General features: G+C 51.4%; 6 protein-coding genes across 6 annotated transcripts; 4 read left to right on the forward strand and 2 right to left on the reverse strand.

The window, feature by feature from the left end:
• Positions 1-1142: 1142 nt before the first annotated feature.
• Positions 1143-3272, forward strand: JN550_002667 (uncharacterized protein; the record flags this gene model as incomplete). Its single annotated transcript, XM_049313988.1, has 1 exon — positions 1143-3272. The coding sequence occupies one exon, from the start codon at positions 1143-1145 to the stop codon at positions 3270-3272; it is 2130 nt and encodes a 709-aa protein (XP_049175192.1).
• Positions 3273-5000: 1728 nt separating this feature from the next.
• Positions 5001-5499, forward strand: JN550_002668 (uncharacterized protein; the record flags this gene model as incomplete). Its single annotated transcript, XM_049313989.1, has 2 exons — positions 5001-5128; positions 5184-5499. 2 exons carry the CDS (start codon positions 5001-5003, stop codon positions 5497-5499), a joined length of 444 nt encoding a protein of 147 aa, XP_049175193.1.
• A 670-nt stretch (positions 5500-6169) lies between these two features.
• On the forward strand, positions 6170-8440 carry JN550_002669 (uncharacterized protein; the record flags this gene model as incomplete). The annotated part of the gene is made up of 3 exons (XM_049313990.1): positions 6170-6499; positions 6562-6683; positions 6742-8440. 3 exons carry the CDS (start codon positions 6170-6172, stop codon positions 8438-8440), a joined length of 2151 nt encoding a protein of 716 aa, XP_049175194.1.
• Positions 8441-10774: 2334 nt separating this feature from the next.
• On the reverse strand, positions 10775-12287 carry JN550_002670 (uncharacterized protein; the record flags this gene model as incomplete). The annotated part of the gene is made up of 4 exons (XM_049313991.1): positions 10775-10831; positions 10885-10971; positions 11025-12199; positions 12245-12287. The coding sequence occupies 4 exons, from the start codon at positions 12285-12287 to the stop codon at positions 10775-10777; spliced, it is 1362 nt and encodes a 453-aa protein (XP_049175195.1).
• A 3357-nt stretch (positions 12288-15644) lies between these two features.
• On the forward strand, positions 15645-16693 carry JN550_002671 (uncharacterized protein; the record flags this gene model as incomplete). Its single annotated transcript, XM_049313992.1, has 3 exons — positions 15645-15928; positions 16023-16383; positions 16571-16693. The coding sequence occupies 3 exons, from the start codon at positions 15645-15647 to the stop codon at positions 16691-16693; spliced, it is 768 nt and encodes a 255-aa protein (XP_049175196.1).
• A 424-nt stretch (positions 16694-17117) lies between these two features.
• Positions 17118-18759, reverse strand: JN550_002672 (uncharacterized protein; the record flags this gene model as incomplete). The annotated part of the gene is made up of 9 exons (XM_049313993.1): positions 17118-17321; positions 17370-17442; positions 17500-17878; positions 17929-17943; positions 18155-18184; positions 18234-18407; positions 18465-18508; positions 18567-18592; positions 18643-18759. The coding sequence occupies 9 exons, from the start codon at positions 18757-18759 to the stop codon at positions 17118-17120; spliced, it is 1062 nt and encodes a 353-aa protein (XP_049175197.1).
• Positions 18760-19166: the final 407 nt, after the last annotated feature.

Below are 19166 nucleotides of genomic sequence, written 5' to 3' on the forward strand. Positions count from 1 at the left end.
CGACGATTAGCCATAGCAAGCACACTCAATGGGAAACAACTACGTACCCAGGATACACATGAGTTCTGGAGACGGCATGGTTGGCTTACAGAAGCCCTAGAAAGACGTCTAGTGCCGATGAACGAGATGCCTATAGACGCATCTGACCCATTTGTATCTTTTAATCAACTGATTGTTCTAACTGGCATCATACACCTGAGTGACACGACGACAACATGGATGTATCACGGCGAGGAACAAAGTTTGGCTGCCGAGAAGTACGATTTGAGGGCATATAAAGCGGTTGACGATGTGGTTGACCTAGCGAGTGCACTCCCACGTTTCAGCTGCTTCAAGGTAAATCACTCTGAGCCAAATTTGCTTGATGAATAACTCTAATCTGACCACTTTGGCAGACGCATCCTTTCTTACCCAGTTTATTTGTACACACTATGGCTTACATGAGGAGATACGCGGGTAGATACAAGGCACAGACAGGCATTGAGGTAGATCGTGCTCTAGAGATGCTGGTGACGCAGCTCAAAAGATTTGAAGGCATTCATGTTTCAGCAAGAGATTTTCTAAGAGGGTCTAAAAGTGGAATATAACATGTTCACAAACGTACATAGGTTGGTACAAGTAAACTTTAAGCAGACGAAACACACAGTTATGATAACTAAGGTTGGATGGGATGACTCGGACCAACGTTACAATCAATTGGACGATCGGTGGTATCGGAGAATTAATATGCGACATGGAACCTGGCCGGGCCTTTCTTTGCTCGCATGGATTCGCGCTGCCTTGCATGCCGGATGGACGCGGGCTGCATATCTAATGGTGCGCAGTTCAGTTGTGGGGAGCTTGGCGCCACTCGGAGGGATCGGCTGATGAACTCTGCAGAAAACAAGCCACCCCGCTCAACAGACCACACGCCTATAATGTCAGTCCGCGGCAGCCCGGAGTCGGGAGATAGATTGCCCAGTAGTCGACACACAGCTCCCCAGTGTAAAGTATGCAACCGAATTTTGAGTATCTTTGCTGGCCCGGTTGGCCAACATCCGACGAGCAGCCCTGCAGTTCAAATTCGGCTCACAGCAGACACCACATGCCACGTACATGATGTATTTCTACGTCAAGTTGCTCTCCTTGCCGAACACGGATATATGCGTTTTAAAAGCCTTGATGGGAACAATGAGGACTCTTTCGTATATGTTCAGAAACTCGCCAAGGATACTGTTAGTGTCGGGCCTTTTCCAAGCCAAGCCGGATGTGAGCTGCTTCTGACTTCATTGGCGGCGAAACGGATAGAGGATGGCACAGGAAGGCTCATCGATAGATATTGGATCGACGATCAGCTCATCAAGTCTTGGAAGAGTAACTGTGTGGAGCAGCATGGCGAAACATGTTCTGAGATCCTGCTGCCGCATCTAGCCCGCCCGCGTCTAGCGTGGCTCATTGATGTCGCCGAGAATCGAATCGTCGACGCCTCCGAAGAATACGCTTACGTCGCTCTCAGTTATCTCTGGGGTGGTAAAGACATGCTGAAACTTACCAAGCAAAACTTGATGACTCTCCGTCAGCCGAAGGCGTTATCAGGCGCAAATCTGCCACAGACAATTGCGGATGCCATAAAAATTGTGCGTTTACTTGGCGAAAGGTATCTTTGGGTTGATGCCCTCTGCATCATTCAGGACGACGACGAGACCCGAGACTACCTGATCACGCACATGACCTCAGTGTACGCAAACGCTATTCTTACGATCGTTGCTGCTGACGGTGCAGATGCAGACTTCGGAATTCGGGGGCTGAAGGGTATATCCTCCCCTCGGGATAACCCTTGCGTGCTGGAACTTGGGGAGGGCACCGTTTTGAACAGTCCTGGTGGGTCCGGGATCGGAGAGAGCCTGTGGAACGACAGAGGCTGGACTTTTCAAGAATACCTGTTCTCGCGCAGGCGATTGATCTTCGTTGGCCAGTCGGTGCGCTGGGAGTGCAGTACTTCCTGCTACTGCGAGGAATATACTAAGGCCAATATCCTACCCACTGAGGAATCGTGTTCCCAGTACGAGTCCGATAACACGCCGATCCGCCGAGCATTTCGCCATCTTCCACCCAAATTCCCGACCATGATAGGGTACGATACTCTAGTGAGCGGATATAATGGACGGCAGTTAACCTATAGTGAGGATGCGGTAGCTGCATTTTCTGGTGTAATCAGCGCCCTGGAGCCATATTATCATGGGGGTTTCTTGTGGGGCTTGCCTGTCATGTTTCTTGACATCAGCCTATTGTGGAGAGCCCGATTACATCAGAACTCTGAACCTGGAACCTCTCGCTTTCACCGACGATCGGACCCCAGACTGCCAGGTAGCAGGTTCCTACATGCGCCAACCTGGTCGTGGGCAGGTTGGCAAGGACAAGTTGAGTCTGCTTCCACCTGGAGAAATGAAGATTGGGTCATGTTCAGTTTCGATGAGTGGTTCTATCACGCAGACCCCATCAAGCGCGTAATTCCTCTGATGAAGTGGTCCATCTGCGAAGCCAAGGATGCGCCACCCGTAGATGTTCCGCTCCAGAACGAGTGGTACAGATGGAAGAGCCTTTACTTGACATCCAAGACTCGGGAGGAGCATTTGCCGTCCGGATGGACTCGCACGACAATCGATTATCCAGAAGATGGAATTTACCCTCTTGACGCCAGTTCGGCCTCGTTTCACGGACGTCTGCCGCGTCTTGATCGACATAGAGACAAATATCCACCTTCGTGCTATTTTACGCATGAGAGTCTCGACTCCATCAAGTTCTGTCATCCAATGCCGCTCCGCAGCGAGGTCAGCCATGAAGACGCAGTCCGTCGATCATCTGGTAGATATCTTTGTTGTAAGACGCAGCGGGCGACCTTTTATATTGAGCGGCCCGAAGATGTTTGGAGTTTAGAGACATCCAAGCTTTCAGTGTGGGATACACAAATACGCGCCAGTAGGATGCAGAGGCAAGAAAGAGACTCTAGCGACGGGTTTCTGGTTGTAGACGACCCGTCGTATATATCGGACGACTTTGGCAGTCATTCTGCCGCCTCGATAGCTGTTGAGCTCGTCGCCATCTCCATGATGTACCGAGTACGCAGCGGAAAGCGTTGGGAGGAGCCAATGGGGAAGGAGAACCCACAGTATTACAACGTGCTCTGGGTTGAACGAATAGACGGTATCTCATATCGCAAGGGCGTCGGGGAAGTGCATCGATCCGCGTGGGACAAGCAAGCGAGGGAGAAGATCGAGTTGATTCTCGGATAAAATGTTATTCATCATACGTTAGAATGGCGACACACAGGATCCCGACACAGTGGCCTCGACATGTTGCTCAGCCCGTGTCATCGTGAGAGACAAACTTGACCAATTAGACATAAACCTGTCTTTGAAAGGATTCAAACCTGCACTGTTCTCTTGTTACATTATTGGCGCGCGTCCGCAGTATGCCAGTCTTTTGCTTCTCGCGAGTAAGCAGCCTGTAGCTCGTGTTCTCCCCTGACTCGTTGGAGGGCCAGATTTGAGTTCGACCGTGAGTAAAGCTCCATCCACTGATTTCGCTGATCCCTTGTGGGTAGACTCAATCGGGTATGGGTGAAACCGAATTGAGCTGTCTGCTGTCAGCTTGAAGAATAGACCAGACTACTAGTTTCACTAGAAATAGAGTCGTGCTTGATCCTACGTCTCGTGATGTGGTGGGTGCAAACAAGCTAGAAAGTCGGGACATGATTACGTCAAGCGCCTATTGGGGGAGCAACTGAGTAAGGTTCAACGGGACAAGGACCAGGGTGCGCTAGAGGCCTTTTTCAGGGTCCAGTGTCCCGGTTTAGAGATCTGACAACAGCCCCAGAGCCGCAGCTAAAATAGCCCCGGCGGCTGGGCCCTTGAGCCGGACGACGCCAACTACGTCATGCGTCGGTGTATCCCAAGCCGAGCAAACTACACAGTTGACGATGGAACAATGCTAAGGCGTGCCCGTGACCATCTTGACCATGATTGATTTGTGATCCCGGGTTGCCGGAAAAGCAGGCTCACGTCGTCTGCCGTCTCACCACCAGGAGTCCGGGTGCGCCACGTTGGACGAGTGCCCGAACGAATTATTTCAACGGGGGCTACCTCCTCATCCAGGCAAGAGTCGGGCCGCTCTGCGCAATGCGTGCCACTCGATCATTGGATGCCTCCTACCAATAACAACATTAGTGGGGAAATCAGGGGTCATGTTTAGACGAGAACATTGCGCATGAGCAAGGCTGCAGAAGTCTGCTAAGTCTTTCGTGCAGTCCATATTTCCATCGACTGGCTTTCGGATAGAGCCGCCCCATGGAAATCATACCCGCTTGAAGAGCGCTGCCTCGTTGGAGATGGCGATTATCAAGGGGGCTGGTGGAGGCGTTGTACGTTCACATAAATTTCAAGGCTATTTTAAGCAGAAGTGATCTCTTCGCCGTCCGCAGTCTGGGCCATGTTCAAGGGTACCCAGCTGTAATTTGCCGCGCTCTAACTCGTATGAGCGGCCAGAAACGCTGCTCATCGCGCTTCACCGCAAGTAGAGCCAAATTCGCCAAACCAAAGTCATACTATCCTACACTCGCGCATGCTTGCGGGCAACGTTCCATCAATTCGTGTAGTCTACACTGTCGAAACGGTTTAGAATGTAAAGACTAGCGCCGCTCAAGCCGCTATGATCCGGGCGAGGTTCCATTGAACCCGCTTTGGGGGCAAGACCCGAGGTCTCCACCAAGCGCCGAATACGAGGCAAGCATTGCCGTCCCCACAAATCGTCATAGCATCCGCCAGACGTGGGAATATCTCGTATTGAGAGGACCAAAAGCGTCATGGGTTGGAATACATATAAAGACATCGTCAATCTCGCTGCTATCTCGGAACATCAATTCAGCATATCTCAATCATACAAGCCTTCCTCATTCAGTGTCCATCAGTTAAACACTTCAACTCCCACCCAAAACCTACAACCTCTACACCAACTCAGTCAACATGAAGTTCTTCGCCACCGCCGTCTCTGCTGCCGCTGTCGCCTCCGCTGCCACCATTGGCAAGCGCGACGTTGTCTTCCAAGTCTCCGACTTCACCGCCGGCTGCATCCCCCACAGCTCTCAGTGCTCGTGAGTGCTGCCCCGTGCTTGAAATCTTGGAGGAATCTCATCTAACAGGTCTCAGTTACTCTTTCGGAGTTTTCCAGCCCGGTACCATGCAGACCGAGCCCATCAAGTGCAGCATTCAGGCTACCGGTAACCCCGGCGGTGCCCTGCCCGATGTCACCGGAGGCACCTGCGAGGCGTCTTCGCGTACCTTCGCTGTCACCCGTGGCGACGCTGGCCTGACTTTCAGTGTCTCGCAGCCTGTCAGCCCCAGAAGCAACCAGACCGGCACCTACTTGATCCCTGCCGACCAGCTCACCTTCTCCGGCGAGCCCAACGCTGTTGTTGAGACCTACACCGGCCCCACCAGCTTCGACCTAAACTCAACCTTCTAAATATCGAATTAGCGCGCACCTGATGTATATAGATAAAAGTCCCCAAGACTGGGACTGTACATATAAATGAGAAATGAGCGACAAATTAGCCATGGATGAATACTATAAAAATACTACCACATTTATTGAAACTTCGCCTTTTCCCCTTTTGGTCCAATCGGTTAGACAAAGTGAGACTCATGTTCACCAAATCCTGGGATCTTTCGATCGGTACCTTGCGGTGTTCTATAAACAGGCACTCCGTATAGGCTCTATTCCATGTGGCAACGCAGTGGACGTTGTCATCAAAGGAGGATAGAAGAAAGCGGCATGTACTCGCCTCGGCCAACCTCAATGCAGCCCCATCATACCACTTATGCAGCTGCATGTTACGCAAAACATATCTCCTCCGAGTAAACCATCTAGTGGTCTGGAATACGATTCTACGTTTTTTTGTTCAGCAACTCCCTTCGGGCTGGATTAATTCATCATGAGAACCCCTCCCGGTGTATCAAATGTAAAGTATCGCCATCGCGATTAGATTAGCCTTATCTTACATCGTTGGGTCACACTGCAGCATTCACAGCCTCAGGCGCAGCCTCGCCCCCAAATCCGGCACATGAACAAAAGCAGCGCATAAGCACCACTTTCGCGACTGATCTGCACCATCTCTCCACGGTTCTATTTCACGATGCCCACACCACAGAGCCCAGGCAACCCAGCTGGGGGTCATGAAATGGACTTTATACCATCACCCTTAACCCCGACGGCCATATCGTTACCTGTCCCAGATGATCCGAGTATCACAACTCATTCTCAGGATAGAGCAGAGTCACCATCGAGATCTGCCAAACCCACGGCGCACAATGAAGAGCCCAACGCCACGAAGGTTCACACATGGTACCACAATGTGAGGCCACTAAGATTGTCCCGGACCCATCACCACAGTAAACCAAACTCGGATGGCCGTCTAGGCTCTCGGTCAACTGACCATAAGACTTTCGCATATGAGCCTGTCCCGGTTTGTAGATCTTAGCCACAGGATGGATTACGGACTGCTATCTTATTGACCCGTTTGTGCAGAACCCAACGCGATATCAGAAACTGGAGAGGCACCTTGAAGACGGTTGGACGACGGAAATTGCAGCAGTGTGCCTGTCCGTTGCGTGCATAGTAGCCATTGCCATCGTGCTGAGGGAGTTTGAGTATGTCACTATGGCTGGGAGATGCAATGTAATGTTTGCTAACGCTCGTTGCATTCAGCGGCCAGCCCGTGCCTCAGCTACCTGAGGTTGTCAGTCTCAACACGATAATATCCGTCTTATCTACCGTCTCGAAATCGTTATTAATGTATGCCATATCGGCATGCATTGGTCAAGCCAAATGGAGCTGGTTTAGTGGACAAAATCGTCAACTGAGGGATCTGGAGCTGCTGGACGAGGCCAGTCGTGGGCCTTTGGGATCTCTTCAGATGCTCTTCGCCAGAACAGTGTCTTCCGTTGCATCCCTCGGCGCTGTTATCACATTGTTGTCACTTGCCACAGACCCATTCGTTCAGCAGGTTGTTCAACACAGCAGCCAACCAGTGACAACAGAATCCGACATTGTTTCAACGGGGAAGATGTCGTTTCCCGCACCATTCCTCCATGGCGATAACAATGCGACCGCGCCCATCACCGACAACATCGAGGCGATCAACAGTGCTATATGGAGTCGTCAAGCTGTCTATGATCCAAAGGCAAGCTGTCCGACCGGCAATTGCTCCTGGCCCGCTTTCGAATCGCTGGACTGGTGTATGGAAACCACTATCACAGATGTGAACCAAGTTAGGGTCAATTGCGATATTGCGTTCAAGAGGGACAATTTCCGTAGTATTTTCCAGCAATTCAGCTCCTTCGGCACCTACACCACAAACACAGTTCCATGCGAGATCTATTCCGCGGACAGTGCGACGCCACTTTCCTATCCCATTACGTTCTCTCTGGAAGGTGGCCGCGGTCCATTGGTTAGCAATCCGGCTGGGAGAGAGCCAACATTTGTGACAACATTCCCCACGGAATTTATCGCACCAATGTCGATTTTCAACGGAACAACTAGTAATGTGTCTCATCTTGATATTCCAAACCCCGTCTTGGCTCTTGGCTATGCCAGCTTTGACCTGGGCCCAGCTAATGATACAGTGACGTTGAAGAAGTTGGAGCAAGCGGTGGTCAGCCTATGCAAGACTCGGTTCGACTTGAAGGTCGAGCAGGGAATTATCTCTGGGAGTGCCTCGACCCCAAACTATGGCAACTTCTACAGTGATGCACGGGCCAGGCAGTCACTCGGGCAGAGCGCATGGTGTTGGGCGCCTGATGGTGAATCTGCGACTTTCAACGACCCCGTCCAAACGCTCGATGGCAACATCCACTACTTGCTCGATAAGTCAACACTGTCGTTCTGTACCAATGCTAGTCTGTCTCTGGGTAATGACATAGCCAACCGCCTCAGCGGGGCTTACACCGGCAGCCGGGCCAATGATGAGGTCCGGTCGTCGAACTATACAACAGCGCAATGGAAGTCAAACGAAGATGTGATGGAACGGGTCCGAGATCAATCACTGAGTATCATCATGGGATCAATGGTTTCCTCCTTGAACCGTCTGTATAAGTCCAAGCCTACAGAGGCGGTGACGGGGAGTTTCATATCGTATCAAACCGTTGTCGAGGTTCGTTGGGAGTGGCTGGCTCTGCCCGTCGCCATAGAGATCATGGGCCTGGTGTTCCTGCTTCTTGTCGTCCGTGGGAACAGCGGGGTGCCCGTTTGGAAGGGGTCGATCCTTGCTGCCCTCTACCACGGGCTCGAGGACGCTCACGGCGAGGGACGACCAGAGACTGCCAGCGAAATGGCAGACTTTGCAAAGAGAACCAGCACACGTCTCACGCAGAGCGAAAAGACGGATGGATTGGTACTCGGGCTCTAGAACTCTAGAACTCAGGATCTCGGATGATGGTCACTAACGCCAGGAGCCAAGGATCATAGGCGAACATTGAGCAGGAGGATGTGAAAGTGCCATTTGTTTCTCAATAGCATAGATTCCGGCTACCATGTATGAGAATAACTAAGAATGGAAAGAGCCCAGGAGGCCTTTTCCCTTAAATCACAAGAAGTTCGTAACGGATTGTGATTGTCATTAAATCGTCTTTCGTGCCTTTCGTCGAAAGCAGCGCGCCTCGTATCTTGACAACTGCTTGCCGCCAGACTAAATGGCCTAACGGGCGCTGTTTGGGTGTTTATACATGTGATCTGGTTTGCCAGGATTCAGCCCTGGCTGCACGTAAATGGATAGCGGCCTACTGAGTTCAGGAACTCCTTCTCTCGACACCCGCGAACTGCCCATGCAGTAGCCTTGAGTTGGCGCCTCTCTACTCCTCAGAGACCATCGTCGTTGCGGTCTACGACTCCGCTAGAGTCGCGACCCGCTCAATTATGAGAGAGTTCGGTAATCGCCAGCGTCTCTTCGCTGTCAGCTTTATGTGCCTAGCAGCAATTCAAACTGCCGCAGCCAGCGCTCATGCAATCGCCACAGCAGCTGCAGTCGTCGCAGCAGCAACATTCGCCGCAGGCCTCGCAACACGAGTCCCAGCTGGTGAAGACGAAGCACCACGCGCAACAGTCGGCCCAGGCCAGGCGCTGCCACCATGTATTTTCCTCAGACCCCTGTGGTCCCGCATAGTCCAGGTCGGGCGCGCCGTCGCTCATCGGCTGCATGGACGAGTATTGGCTCTGCAATCCGGATCAGAAACGACTGTTCCTCACAGGAGGCGTTTGCTAACTTACGGCCATGTTGAACTTCTGTTAGGGCAAATCTGGAATGGGTATCATATGCTGTGCTTCAACAGAGCCACATAGGGTGCAACTGGAACTTGGGGGCGCTACAGGCCTCTGACGGGGGCTTGATGCAAAACGCGGGTTACAACGACCCTACGTACCCGATACCGCATAGAGTGTTGAAACGACAACAAAAATGTTGAAGGTACTGCGCATTAGGACAGTGTACAAGTGCGCCTCAAAGAGCGATTGACTGATGTCCTTGGCTCTTTTCCGAATGAAGACGGGTTGTAGTATTTGTACACCGTCAGCCCACTGTCATGGTTCCACAGAAGCCGATTGTTTTGGTCGTAGTCGGAGCTCAGCCCTGTGGCACAGCCGGGCGAAGGATTTAAGAAAAAGCTTGGCGATCCACCGCAGCGACGAGTAGCAAGAGGCCAAGATATAAGCTTGATTGTCCGCCTAGATCAAGGCGCGGAATGCGATTCCCTCACAGTCGTTATGTTCATGTGCACGAGTTGAAGCTGCGCCGGGATTGGGCCAAGAAACCGATGCACCTCGCTCACAAGCCTGTATTTGAGGGAATGTTGTCTCCCGGGTGTGCTAGAGGTGACTAACACCCCCTCCCCGGTCAACAATATCGCGAAGTGGGTTTGCAAAAAGGACCTTGCCTCAGCCAGTGACTACAGACGCAGCTAATCATAGATTGTGGTAAGAGTTAAGTGAGATGAAATTCGGGCCGGGCATTCCATGCCGGCCCTTGTAGGTTATTACACGCTAGTTCAGCCGGCAGCTAGTAAGGGTCCGTCCGGGGGGGAGGGTCTGGACGAACAGGACTGTGGTCTGAACAAATATTTCCTGCCTTGTTGGGGTTTTACTGCATTTGTGCATTGCACATACACAGGGTTTTCCAACGGTCCGAGCACCCACAGGCCTAACCCTCGATCCTCTATGTTCTCTTGATCTTGTTAATACTGGGCTTATTACTCCTTGAGTCAGGATAGGAACTCTGTTGCACGTTACAGATGTCTGGTAGCCCAAAGCACCAGGACTTCTAAGTCAAGTTAATGGGAAGAAGCTCGGAAATTCTGGATAAGGTCTACATATGCCGGCAGGATTACTTAAGGCTCCCTCAGTTTGAGGTCATAGGGTAGCTCGCCATCGCCCTGGAACTTAAACAAGAGCCTGTTATCTTGTGCTGTGTTGAATAGTTTGAAGTTGCCATAGGGAGAAAATCATCATGGGTGAGGATGTACGTGAGGGCTTCAAGTACTGGCGCTAGATCAGCAGGGATCGCGACACACAGCTTGGTGCTCAGGGGTTGGGTAAGAACACTGCTCAGTACACGCGGCCACGAGGGTCCTGCTGCTTGGTCACTTGAATGGGCAAGTTCGAAAAATACAGGAACTAGATCAATTTAGTATACTGCGAGGAGTCCGTCCCTGGCTCCTACTCAGATCCATACGGCGACCGATAACCAACATGTCTAGTAGTCATCTCCACGGCTGATGACCTCCTTTACGGTAGGCCGCAGCAAGATAGTCTAATCACACGTCAGCAAGATCGGTTCAGAATCAATCACTTGTATACACTCACATGCTCAAACTGGGCGGTGTAAGAGCCCTTCTTGTCAACCAATGGAGGGTAGTCCTCAACGATACCCGTTTTCACGAGGTGGCTCAACTGTGACATGATCAGTATCATGGTCTCAATACACGTCCGGAGGAAATACACACCCCAAGCAAGTATTTCTCTTGCCCAATCCTATCCAGATATCTCCGGCAGAAGGGAAGGGTACCGAAGTTCTTCTTAATGACGTTCAACAGCGGCTTGGCCGAAGCTACACGCAGGTCGACATTCGGGGCGTCGCCGTTCAGGGCGTAGTGGGAGACCTCTCCTTCATCCCAGACCTTGCCTGTTCCAGTGCTGCCAAACGTCTCAATGGCGAAAACATCGCCTTCCTCCATCTTGGTGGTGTCGTTGGTCTTCACGATGGGCACGCTCTTGGTGCCGTGGATGCTGTACGGCAGGATCGTGTGCCCCGTCAAGTTCCTGATGGACTTGATCGGGTAAGTGGTGCCGTTGATTTCGCACTCGTAGCTCTCCATGGTCTCCTGGATCAGCCCACCGAGCTCTCCCAAGCGGACGTCAATGCCGGCCTCCTTGACACCGGTGTTGGTGGCGGCCTTGACGGCCTCGAGCAGGTTATCGTACATGGGATCGAAAGACATGGTGAAGGCGCTGTCCACGATCTTGCCGTTGACATGCACACCAATATCCACCTTCATAACGTTGCTCTGCTGGAGCACAGTCTTGTTGCCCAGGTTGGGACTGTAGTGGGCAGCGATGTGGTCGAGGTTCAGACCGGTAGGGAAACCCATGCCGGCCGCAATGGCGTCGCCCTCAGCCAGACCATCGTGGCCAACCAGGCGACGGACGCTGTCCTCGATGCCATTGGCGATCTCGGTCAGCGTCTGGCCAGGCTTGATGTTCTTCTGGGCCCACTGGCGAACCTGGCGATGGGTCTCGGCGGCGTGGCGGTAATCGGTCAGGAAGTCGTTGTTGAGGTTGTCGAGGTGGCGCTTCTCCTCGCTGGTGGTGCGGTACCTGTTCTCGTCGACATACTCGACCTCCTCGCCCTTAGGGTAGCTGTTGTTGGGGAACAGCTGCGACAGAAGGACGCTCGGCGGGTCGGTCTGGGCAGTGGGCGCCTTCTTCTTCTTCTTGGGCTTTCTCTTCTTCTTCTTCTTCTTGGCAGCTTCACCCCCGGCAGAAGGGGCGTTGTCCTCGGCGTCGTCGTCGGACTCGCCGTCGGAGTGCTCGGCCAGGTTGCCGTTGGTGGCTACTTTGGCATCCGGCTTTCCGTTGGTGGCGGCAGCATCGTTGACTTTGTCAAACATGAGCTCCAGTACTGGGTGCACCTTTCAATGGTGAAGATTGGGCAGGGTCTACTTACCACTGAGCTTGCTCAGGTCGTCTGTCGGGGCCTTTGCTGCCATCTTCGCGGTGATAGTGGCCTCCAAGTCAAAACTCGAGAGAACAATACCTCTCGTTCTGCCCAAAAGGTCGACAACCCCACCAAACTTTTTGACATGCAGAAAGCCGGTGTCAGGCGAAGGGCGCGGGGTATGCTAGGTGTACCTGGCTATGAGGGCATTTTAATAAACGGGGATATCGCATTGACGGGGCTGCATATCTTCCACCTTGCCTTGAGTCGGGCGCCTATCACAACCTTTGGTCACGCACCTCAAACGCTTGATTTAAGCGATTGGGATGTTCCAAACCCCAGGTCATGAGCAGCATCCACTCAAGAAGAACTTGAACCTGCTAAGGTACTGTTCGCCATGTGCTTGTAGCCAAGCACGCTTTCTGCCTCCACCTTTGCAGCAAGTGACATCAAGAGGTCAAAAGATGCCACCATGACGATGGAAATATTACAAATCGTAGTGACGATGTGCAGTCACTGAAGTGCATCGGCTTTTGGTTGGCGAAAGTTTCTGTGAATTGGACACCCGGTGGATCAAATCAACAGTATTGGCCGCGCAGCAACGTTAATACTGGCCGGTCCATTAATAACTAGGCAGAACCTTGTCTCCCGGTGGGCATTGATAACCTGAGTATCATGGATACTTCACCTATGCTCCGACTAGTAAACCACTTCAAATATGATGAATCACTCCTGTGGATCGAACCTCCTCGATCAGTCGACTAAAGAAGCCCTGGCTCAGTCTATACATCATTGAGGCATTCTTTCCGGTACCACAGTTCCGCGAGCGTTGCTACTCTTTCTCCTACGAGGACTAACTCACGTTATCGTCTATATGGGCTGTCGAATAATAAACGAGATGATGTGAGGGAGCCCATATTGCCAAGCTCCCAGGACTCCTGATCAACCTACAGAACCCTTTTGAGGCGAAGCTTGTTAGGGAAGCCTCCTCTCATAGCCACATCGGCAATGAACTCCAGCGTCCATATAGGCGTGTCTCATTTTCTTGGCAGAAGCGGAAAGGATCAGGGTGTATGCAGGCACGGGCTTCATGATATGGCCTCCCGGTGTTGGGGGCGGTCTTGTCTGGGAAGGATCACTCTTGCATGGTGAATCTCCCGTCGCCCAATAACAACGAGCACAAGCCGCACTCTTGTGTCAATCTGTGGGCAATTGGATGCAACCTTGGGTCCCGGCGTGTTCTGGCACATCCCTTGTGTTGCAGTCACGGAAATCTTGAGTCTGTGATGGATGAAACTCATTTGCGACAGCTGTCAAATATTCAGATGAACCAACACCATGGATTTTCTGTCACGGAGAACAAACATGTCCAGGCTTTTCTACAGACCTCTCCCTGTTGTAATTATCATGCGAGTCCAATGCAGTTCCGATCGCGACCTCAGTCCTCGCTGCTCGTCGGCGCACAGTTTGGATACCCCAACATATCGCGAGGATGCACTTCCTCAAGCTGTTTTGCGCCGTTTTCTACTTTACCTACTCCGCTCTTGGCAAAGTCGCTTTCACCAACACGAATTGGAATGTGCCAAACGAACAGGACTTCGCTCTTGGTTGGACAGCGGGTGTTGGTCCTTACAGTCTCTTCGTAGTCAGAACTGGGAATTTGACGATGAAATTCGAAAGTGAGTGGTTCTCTTGCGCGGAATGTCGCGACTAACTAAAGGCGGCAGATATAACTGGAACGGTGATTGTCGTCAACCTAGAGATGGTGGCGGGTACCAGATACTCTTTCAAAGTTCTGGATGAATCCGATGGGCAAGTAGACTACAGCCCTTACTTTGTGCTCAGCAGTGGCGAAGAGACAGCTCGCGCATACACTACAGCGAGCTCAACCGCTTTTCTTAGAGCAACGAGCACAAGATTGTCGACCTCAATGTACTTGTCAACCACTGTACCTTCTCAATTCCCAATGCAGCCTACTTCTGTTCCTTTGACTACGGCATTTGTACCACCCGCATCATGCATGGGCCGATACTACTACGATGCATCCACAAGTACTGCTATCATAAGTGGTCCGAAGGATAGGATTTTTGCGCAATGTCAACCGTGGAACCTAGAAACGTCAGTTACCTTCACCTACAGTCCAGGCGTGTGCCCTGGATTTATGTCTGCAGCAACAGCCCAAGTTTCTGAGGGGATAGTTACAGAAGTCTGCTGCCAAAGGTAAGCTATACTGTGTATTCGATGGAACAGAAGGCCACACACAGTGGTTTTACGTCGACGGCGAAGTTCTGATTCCAGTTTTATAGTGGATTCTCACTGGTCTCCAGTTTCTGTGAAGCTACTGTGATGACGCCGACTGCAGTGCTGAACGCGGATTCTATTGCAACATCGGATCAGCTGATCCCAGTCTCCAGGGTGGTTGCATCGCACGGCCCAGTTACAGTGTTGTGGCAAGACTCCGATCTAAGTCTATTCCCCCCGGATGTGTCTACTAGCTGTCTTGAGAAGCATTCTGTGCTTGGAGCAACTATATCTTACTCCTCCAGCCCGAGTACACCACTGCCATCTTCAACGTCAGATACTCAAGCTTTAAGTCCTCGTACTAGGTTGGGTATTGGCGTGGGCATTTCCATGTCGGTTTTCGTGGGCTTACTGATTGTTTTATCTTGGATTTGGAGGATACGACGGGACCGAGCAAAAGCAGTTCATGACGATTGTCCAGAGTTAGATGCTACAGGCACGACCATGTGGAAACGGTTCATCGGGAACGCGTGGAGGTCTGAACTATCTGGAGATGTAGCATCAAAGTATCGTTTGGCTGAGCTGGACGTCGAGCCGCCTTGCCGTGCCAACAAACGCACTGTTGATCGAAATGCACCGCAAGAAAGTGGACTGCGGAATAACAATGACCAACATTTGATAATATCCAGAGATAGAAAATAATTCAATCATATGATGAGCAACATAATGTTACTAAGGTCTCGTACAATGCTGAGCCCAGCAAAGTCCTATGGTCCGATAACGCCAAAGAAGTATGCATACAATTCACACACACACAGTAACCCTGGTAGATCCTCAACGGAATGAAGAGCCTCTATCACTTCGGGGAAAGGGGAACCGTCCATGGTTGCGGCGCATCGTTGGTAGCACAAAAACACGCTGTGCCTCAGTCGTTGGCCGTCCCTGAATGGGTGCATGTTGCAGGGTTGAGCGCGACGTTGGTACCACACCCAGAGATGACACATCCCTGACAGTTTCAGAGTCAGTAGGATGATGGAGGCCGCTTTCCTGTTTTCTCCAGAGTTCTATTACAATCATTGTCACCCGCCTTCCGCCCCGAAGCCTCTCTCGGTCTGATGACTGAACCATTTTCTTTCATCGCAAACGGGTCAAAACACCACTCAGTAAAATGGCCCTCGGTGCCCTTACAACCGCATTCACGCCGCCATCGGACTGTGCCACGGCGGGGCTTGGCTACGTAATTAATTCCCCCCTTGACAACACGTCCACCGCCATGTACTTCCTGACTACCGGTGCCCAAAACCCAACTTGCTTCCCCTCCAGCAAGGTACCGGAGTCTACTGATTACTACTCGCCAGGCCTGTGTCCGCAGGGATATACTGCGGCCTGCCTTACGTCGACTGTGTTGTCCAGAGGAAACGGGTTTGAGTCCATCGTGACATGTTGTCCCACGTTAGTGTTTTTTGCTTCACCTTTTCACGATCTCAATTATTATCTTTCATACCAGTTCGGAAATAAGTCTGCGTGGCTGATATCGGTTATGTAGTGTACAAAAGTTCAACTGCTTCAGTGGAATCCCGAGCAGAGATTGGGGAGGCAGAGACTTTTGCACAGCAACAGTGACCTCTGCCACGATCAATGCTGTGCCGACATTGTCAGACAGTCCAGAAGATGGCCTAGGAATGCTCGTCCTCACTAGTCCAATCGTGAATGCACTTGGGATACAAGTGCGCCACCAGTCCACGGATTCAGAGATTCTAGGATTTTTAACACCAACAATCAGTGTATCACCTTCTGCTACGAACGTGCCTGTTACGTTGTCTGTTGCGCCTCAGCTGGATGATATAAGCTTCACGGGAATTATTATCGGTGGAGGTGTGGCACTTGCTCTGCTGATTCGAGTGTCGGTGTGTCTCTTCGTTATACAACGACGAAAAGCAAGGCATGCACTAAATGGCCAGCTGTTTGAGCTACCGGATCCCGATGTGTCCCTCCAACGATTTGAAGGAATTAATTCTCCTGCAAACTATGCAAACGCCTTCTACAACAAATCCGAGTTACCGGGGAATCAACCCTCAGATTCTAGGTTTATAGTCGATTCTCGCACTACGACAGAAGTTGTACGGCATGTCGAGCTTTCCGCCTCGCGTGACCCCGCGGAACTGGGAAGCACTTCCAGACCTGGAGAGCTTGGTGGATGAGACTGGTGACGATTAACGCTTACTTGTACGATACTTTGATACCGGTTCTCACTTCGCGAACAAACCTCATATGAGAACATTGAATCCCAAACAACACAATGGACAAAAACAGAAAGTGACCATGGATAGGAAAAGCGGTCGAAGTCCATTCAAAAGGGCTGGGAAGAAATCAGCGGCCTTCAGGTCATACTCAAATATTGCTATACAAACCTCATTGGCCGTGCTCCATCTAGATCTACCGTGATATCATGTCGGGCTTCCAAACAGAAGGCATAGATATAGAACGGCTCACTCATCTTCCAAGATAGCTCTACGTAAATCTGACTGTCGAAAAAGCGCTTTTTTGCACGTACTAATTACGTGTAACCGGGTCTTGCACCACCCACCGTGATCTGGGACTATCGCTAGGTCGAGAGAGGTGTGTGCCTTGACGCATTAAACTAGAAACCTCCATTAGGATGGATGAGAACTTTTGTGTACCCATCGATTCTCCGGGCAAACTTGTCGTATGCCACTTCTGCCTCTTCAATGGCAATCTCATGGGACACAACAAAACTCGGCTTTGCCTTTCCTGCTATAATCAGGTCGCGCAGGTACCGGTTGTATGCTTTGACGTTGCATTGGCCGGTGCGGACCGAAAGACCCTGCCATCTCGTTAGAAACGGACACTGCCTCAGCTATCTGCTCCTTACCTTTTCAAAGAGCTTTCCAAAGCTCAGACTAAGCATGCCCTTCTTTGAGGCCTCGTCGGGCGCACCAGGATCACTCGCACAGAGTTAGTGGGCCTTCGCCCTGCAGAGCTTAAACACACGCCCGGCTTACCTTGGGACGTATAGTCCTGGGATTCCCAGACCACCACACGCTCTTGTTACCTGAATCATGTTCTCAAGAACAATGTTTGGCTGTTCCGCATTGCCCCCCTTTGCAGACGCTTGATATCCTACCGCATCGATCGAACGATCGACCATTCCGCCGTTGGATTCGATAATCTGATCAACTGCATCACCTTTCGTGAAGTCAATTGGCGTGCAGCCAATCTTCTCGGCAACCTTCAATCTCTCTGGAACGCTATCAACAACGTATATTCTAGACGCACCCCGAATGCTAGCAGAGTAAGCCGCCATTAATCCTACTGGCCCAGCGCCGAAGACAGCGACACTTTCTCCCGGTTGGAAGCCGGATATTTCGACACCGTGCCAGCCTAGAATTCGAATTAGTATACATCAACACGGCATTTATCCATGCAGTTACCAGTAGGGAAGATATCTGGTCAAATCGGTTAGTGCTGGGTCTTTTGAATGCATTTGGCGGTCATGACTTGCCCGCTAGGAGAATAAAATCAGATTCGAATTCCTTTCCCGGAGGCAACTTGAGGGCGTTAAAATCTGCGTAAGGGATCCGGATGTATTGCGCTTGCCCTAGACGAGGAAGTCAGTACAGTAGCCGGGGCTGTTTTACGGAGATGGGAGTGCGGTACCGCCTCTATATGGACCCATGGCCACGTAGCCTGCCTATTGTCAGTAATGCGGTAACAAATTTCATTCAGACGAGCTGACCATAGGCACCGCCGGCAAATCCGGGGTTGACGCCCGTACAAAAAGCCGTACGTCCTTCTTCGCAATTACGGCACCGTCCGTCAGCGACATTGAAAGGCATCACTACTCGGTCTCCTTTCTTCAGTAGAGTAACGCCTTGGCCCAATTCTTCGACAATTCCCATGTTTTCATGGCCTTGTTTCGTTAGAGTTTGGAGTCAAAGGCTAGAGTGGGGTGTAGACGGCTACTCACCGAATGTGATACCTGCTTCGGCCGCAGTTCTGCCTTCGTACATACTGCAACCTGGAGTTAGCATATGTGTACGTAGCCGCATACTAAAATGATCGGACTCACTGTAAGTCGGATCCGCAGATAGCAGCCTTTTGTGACAGGTCAGTAGAGAACACAAAGAGCTTCACTGACGACATACGGTAGTGATTTTGACGATCACATCGTCTGGGTGTTCAATCCTTGGCTTCTCCACCTCCTCGACCTTCACCTTGCGAGGCCCGACGTAGTTGACCGCTTTCATTGTTGGGGTTGTCATGTTGAAGTTGCGTAGGCGTCTTGTGAAAGCCAGATCGCGAAAATACAAGACCTTGAGAGGAATTGTTTCTTCTTCGCCCCAATGGCGGGGAGAGGAGGATACTGTAGACTACCGATGACGTTGCGGAGATCGTTCGGGCTTGGTGCAGATCTGTAAGCCCATAACCTGAATATCGACTATAGAGTGGGGAGACGGGGCAGGAGCGCCGGTAAAGGTGGGGTGACATTATGGAAGGCTTCCGCTACTCCGCACATCGACATTGAACCTCACATCCAACATGGGGCTCTACGTCTATTACCGTCATCACAACAACTTAGCTGCGCCTACTTTCACGTATCCAATACATGTTTTCAGGTCGCATAGTGAACTCTGTAGAATGCAAGTCGGTGCTGACCACCACCGGATAC

The sequence above is a fragment of the Neoarthrinium moseri genome, assembly GCF_022829205.1.
Source record: "Neoarthrinium moseri strain CBS 164.80 chromosome Unknown scaffold6_Wmoseri_CBS_16480, whole genome shotgun sequence".
In the NCBI taxonomy this organism is placed as follows: domain Eukaryota; kingdom Fungi; phylum Ascomycota; class Sordariomycetes; order Amphisphaeriales; family Apiosporaceae; genus Neoarthrinium; species Neoarthrinium moseri.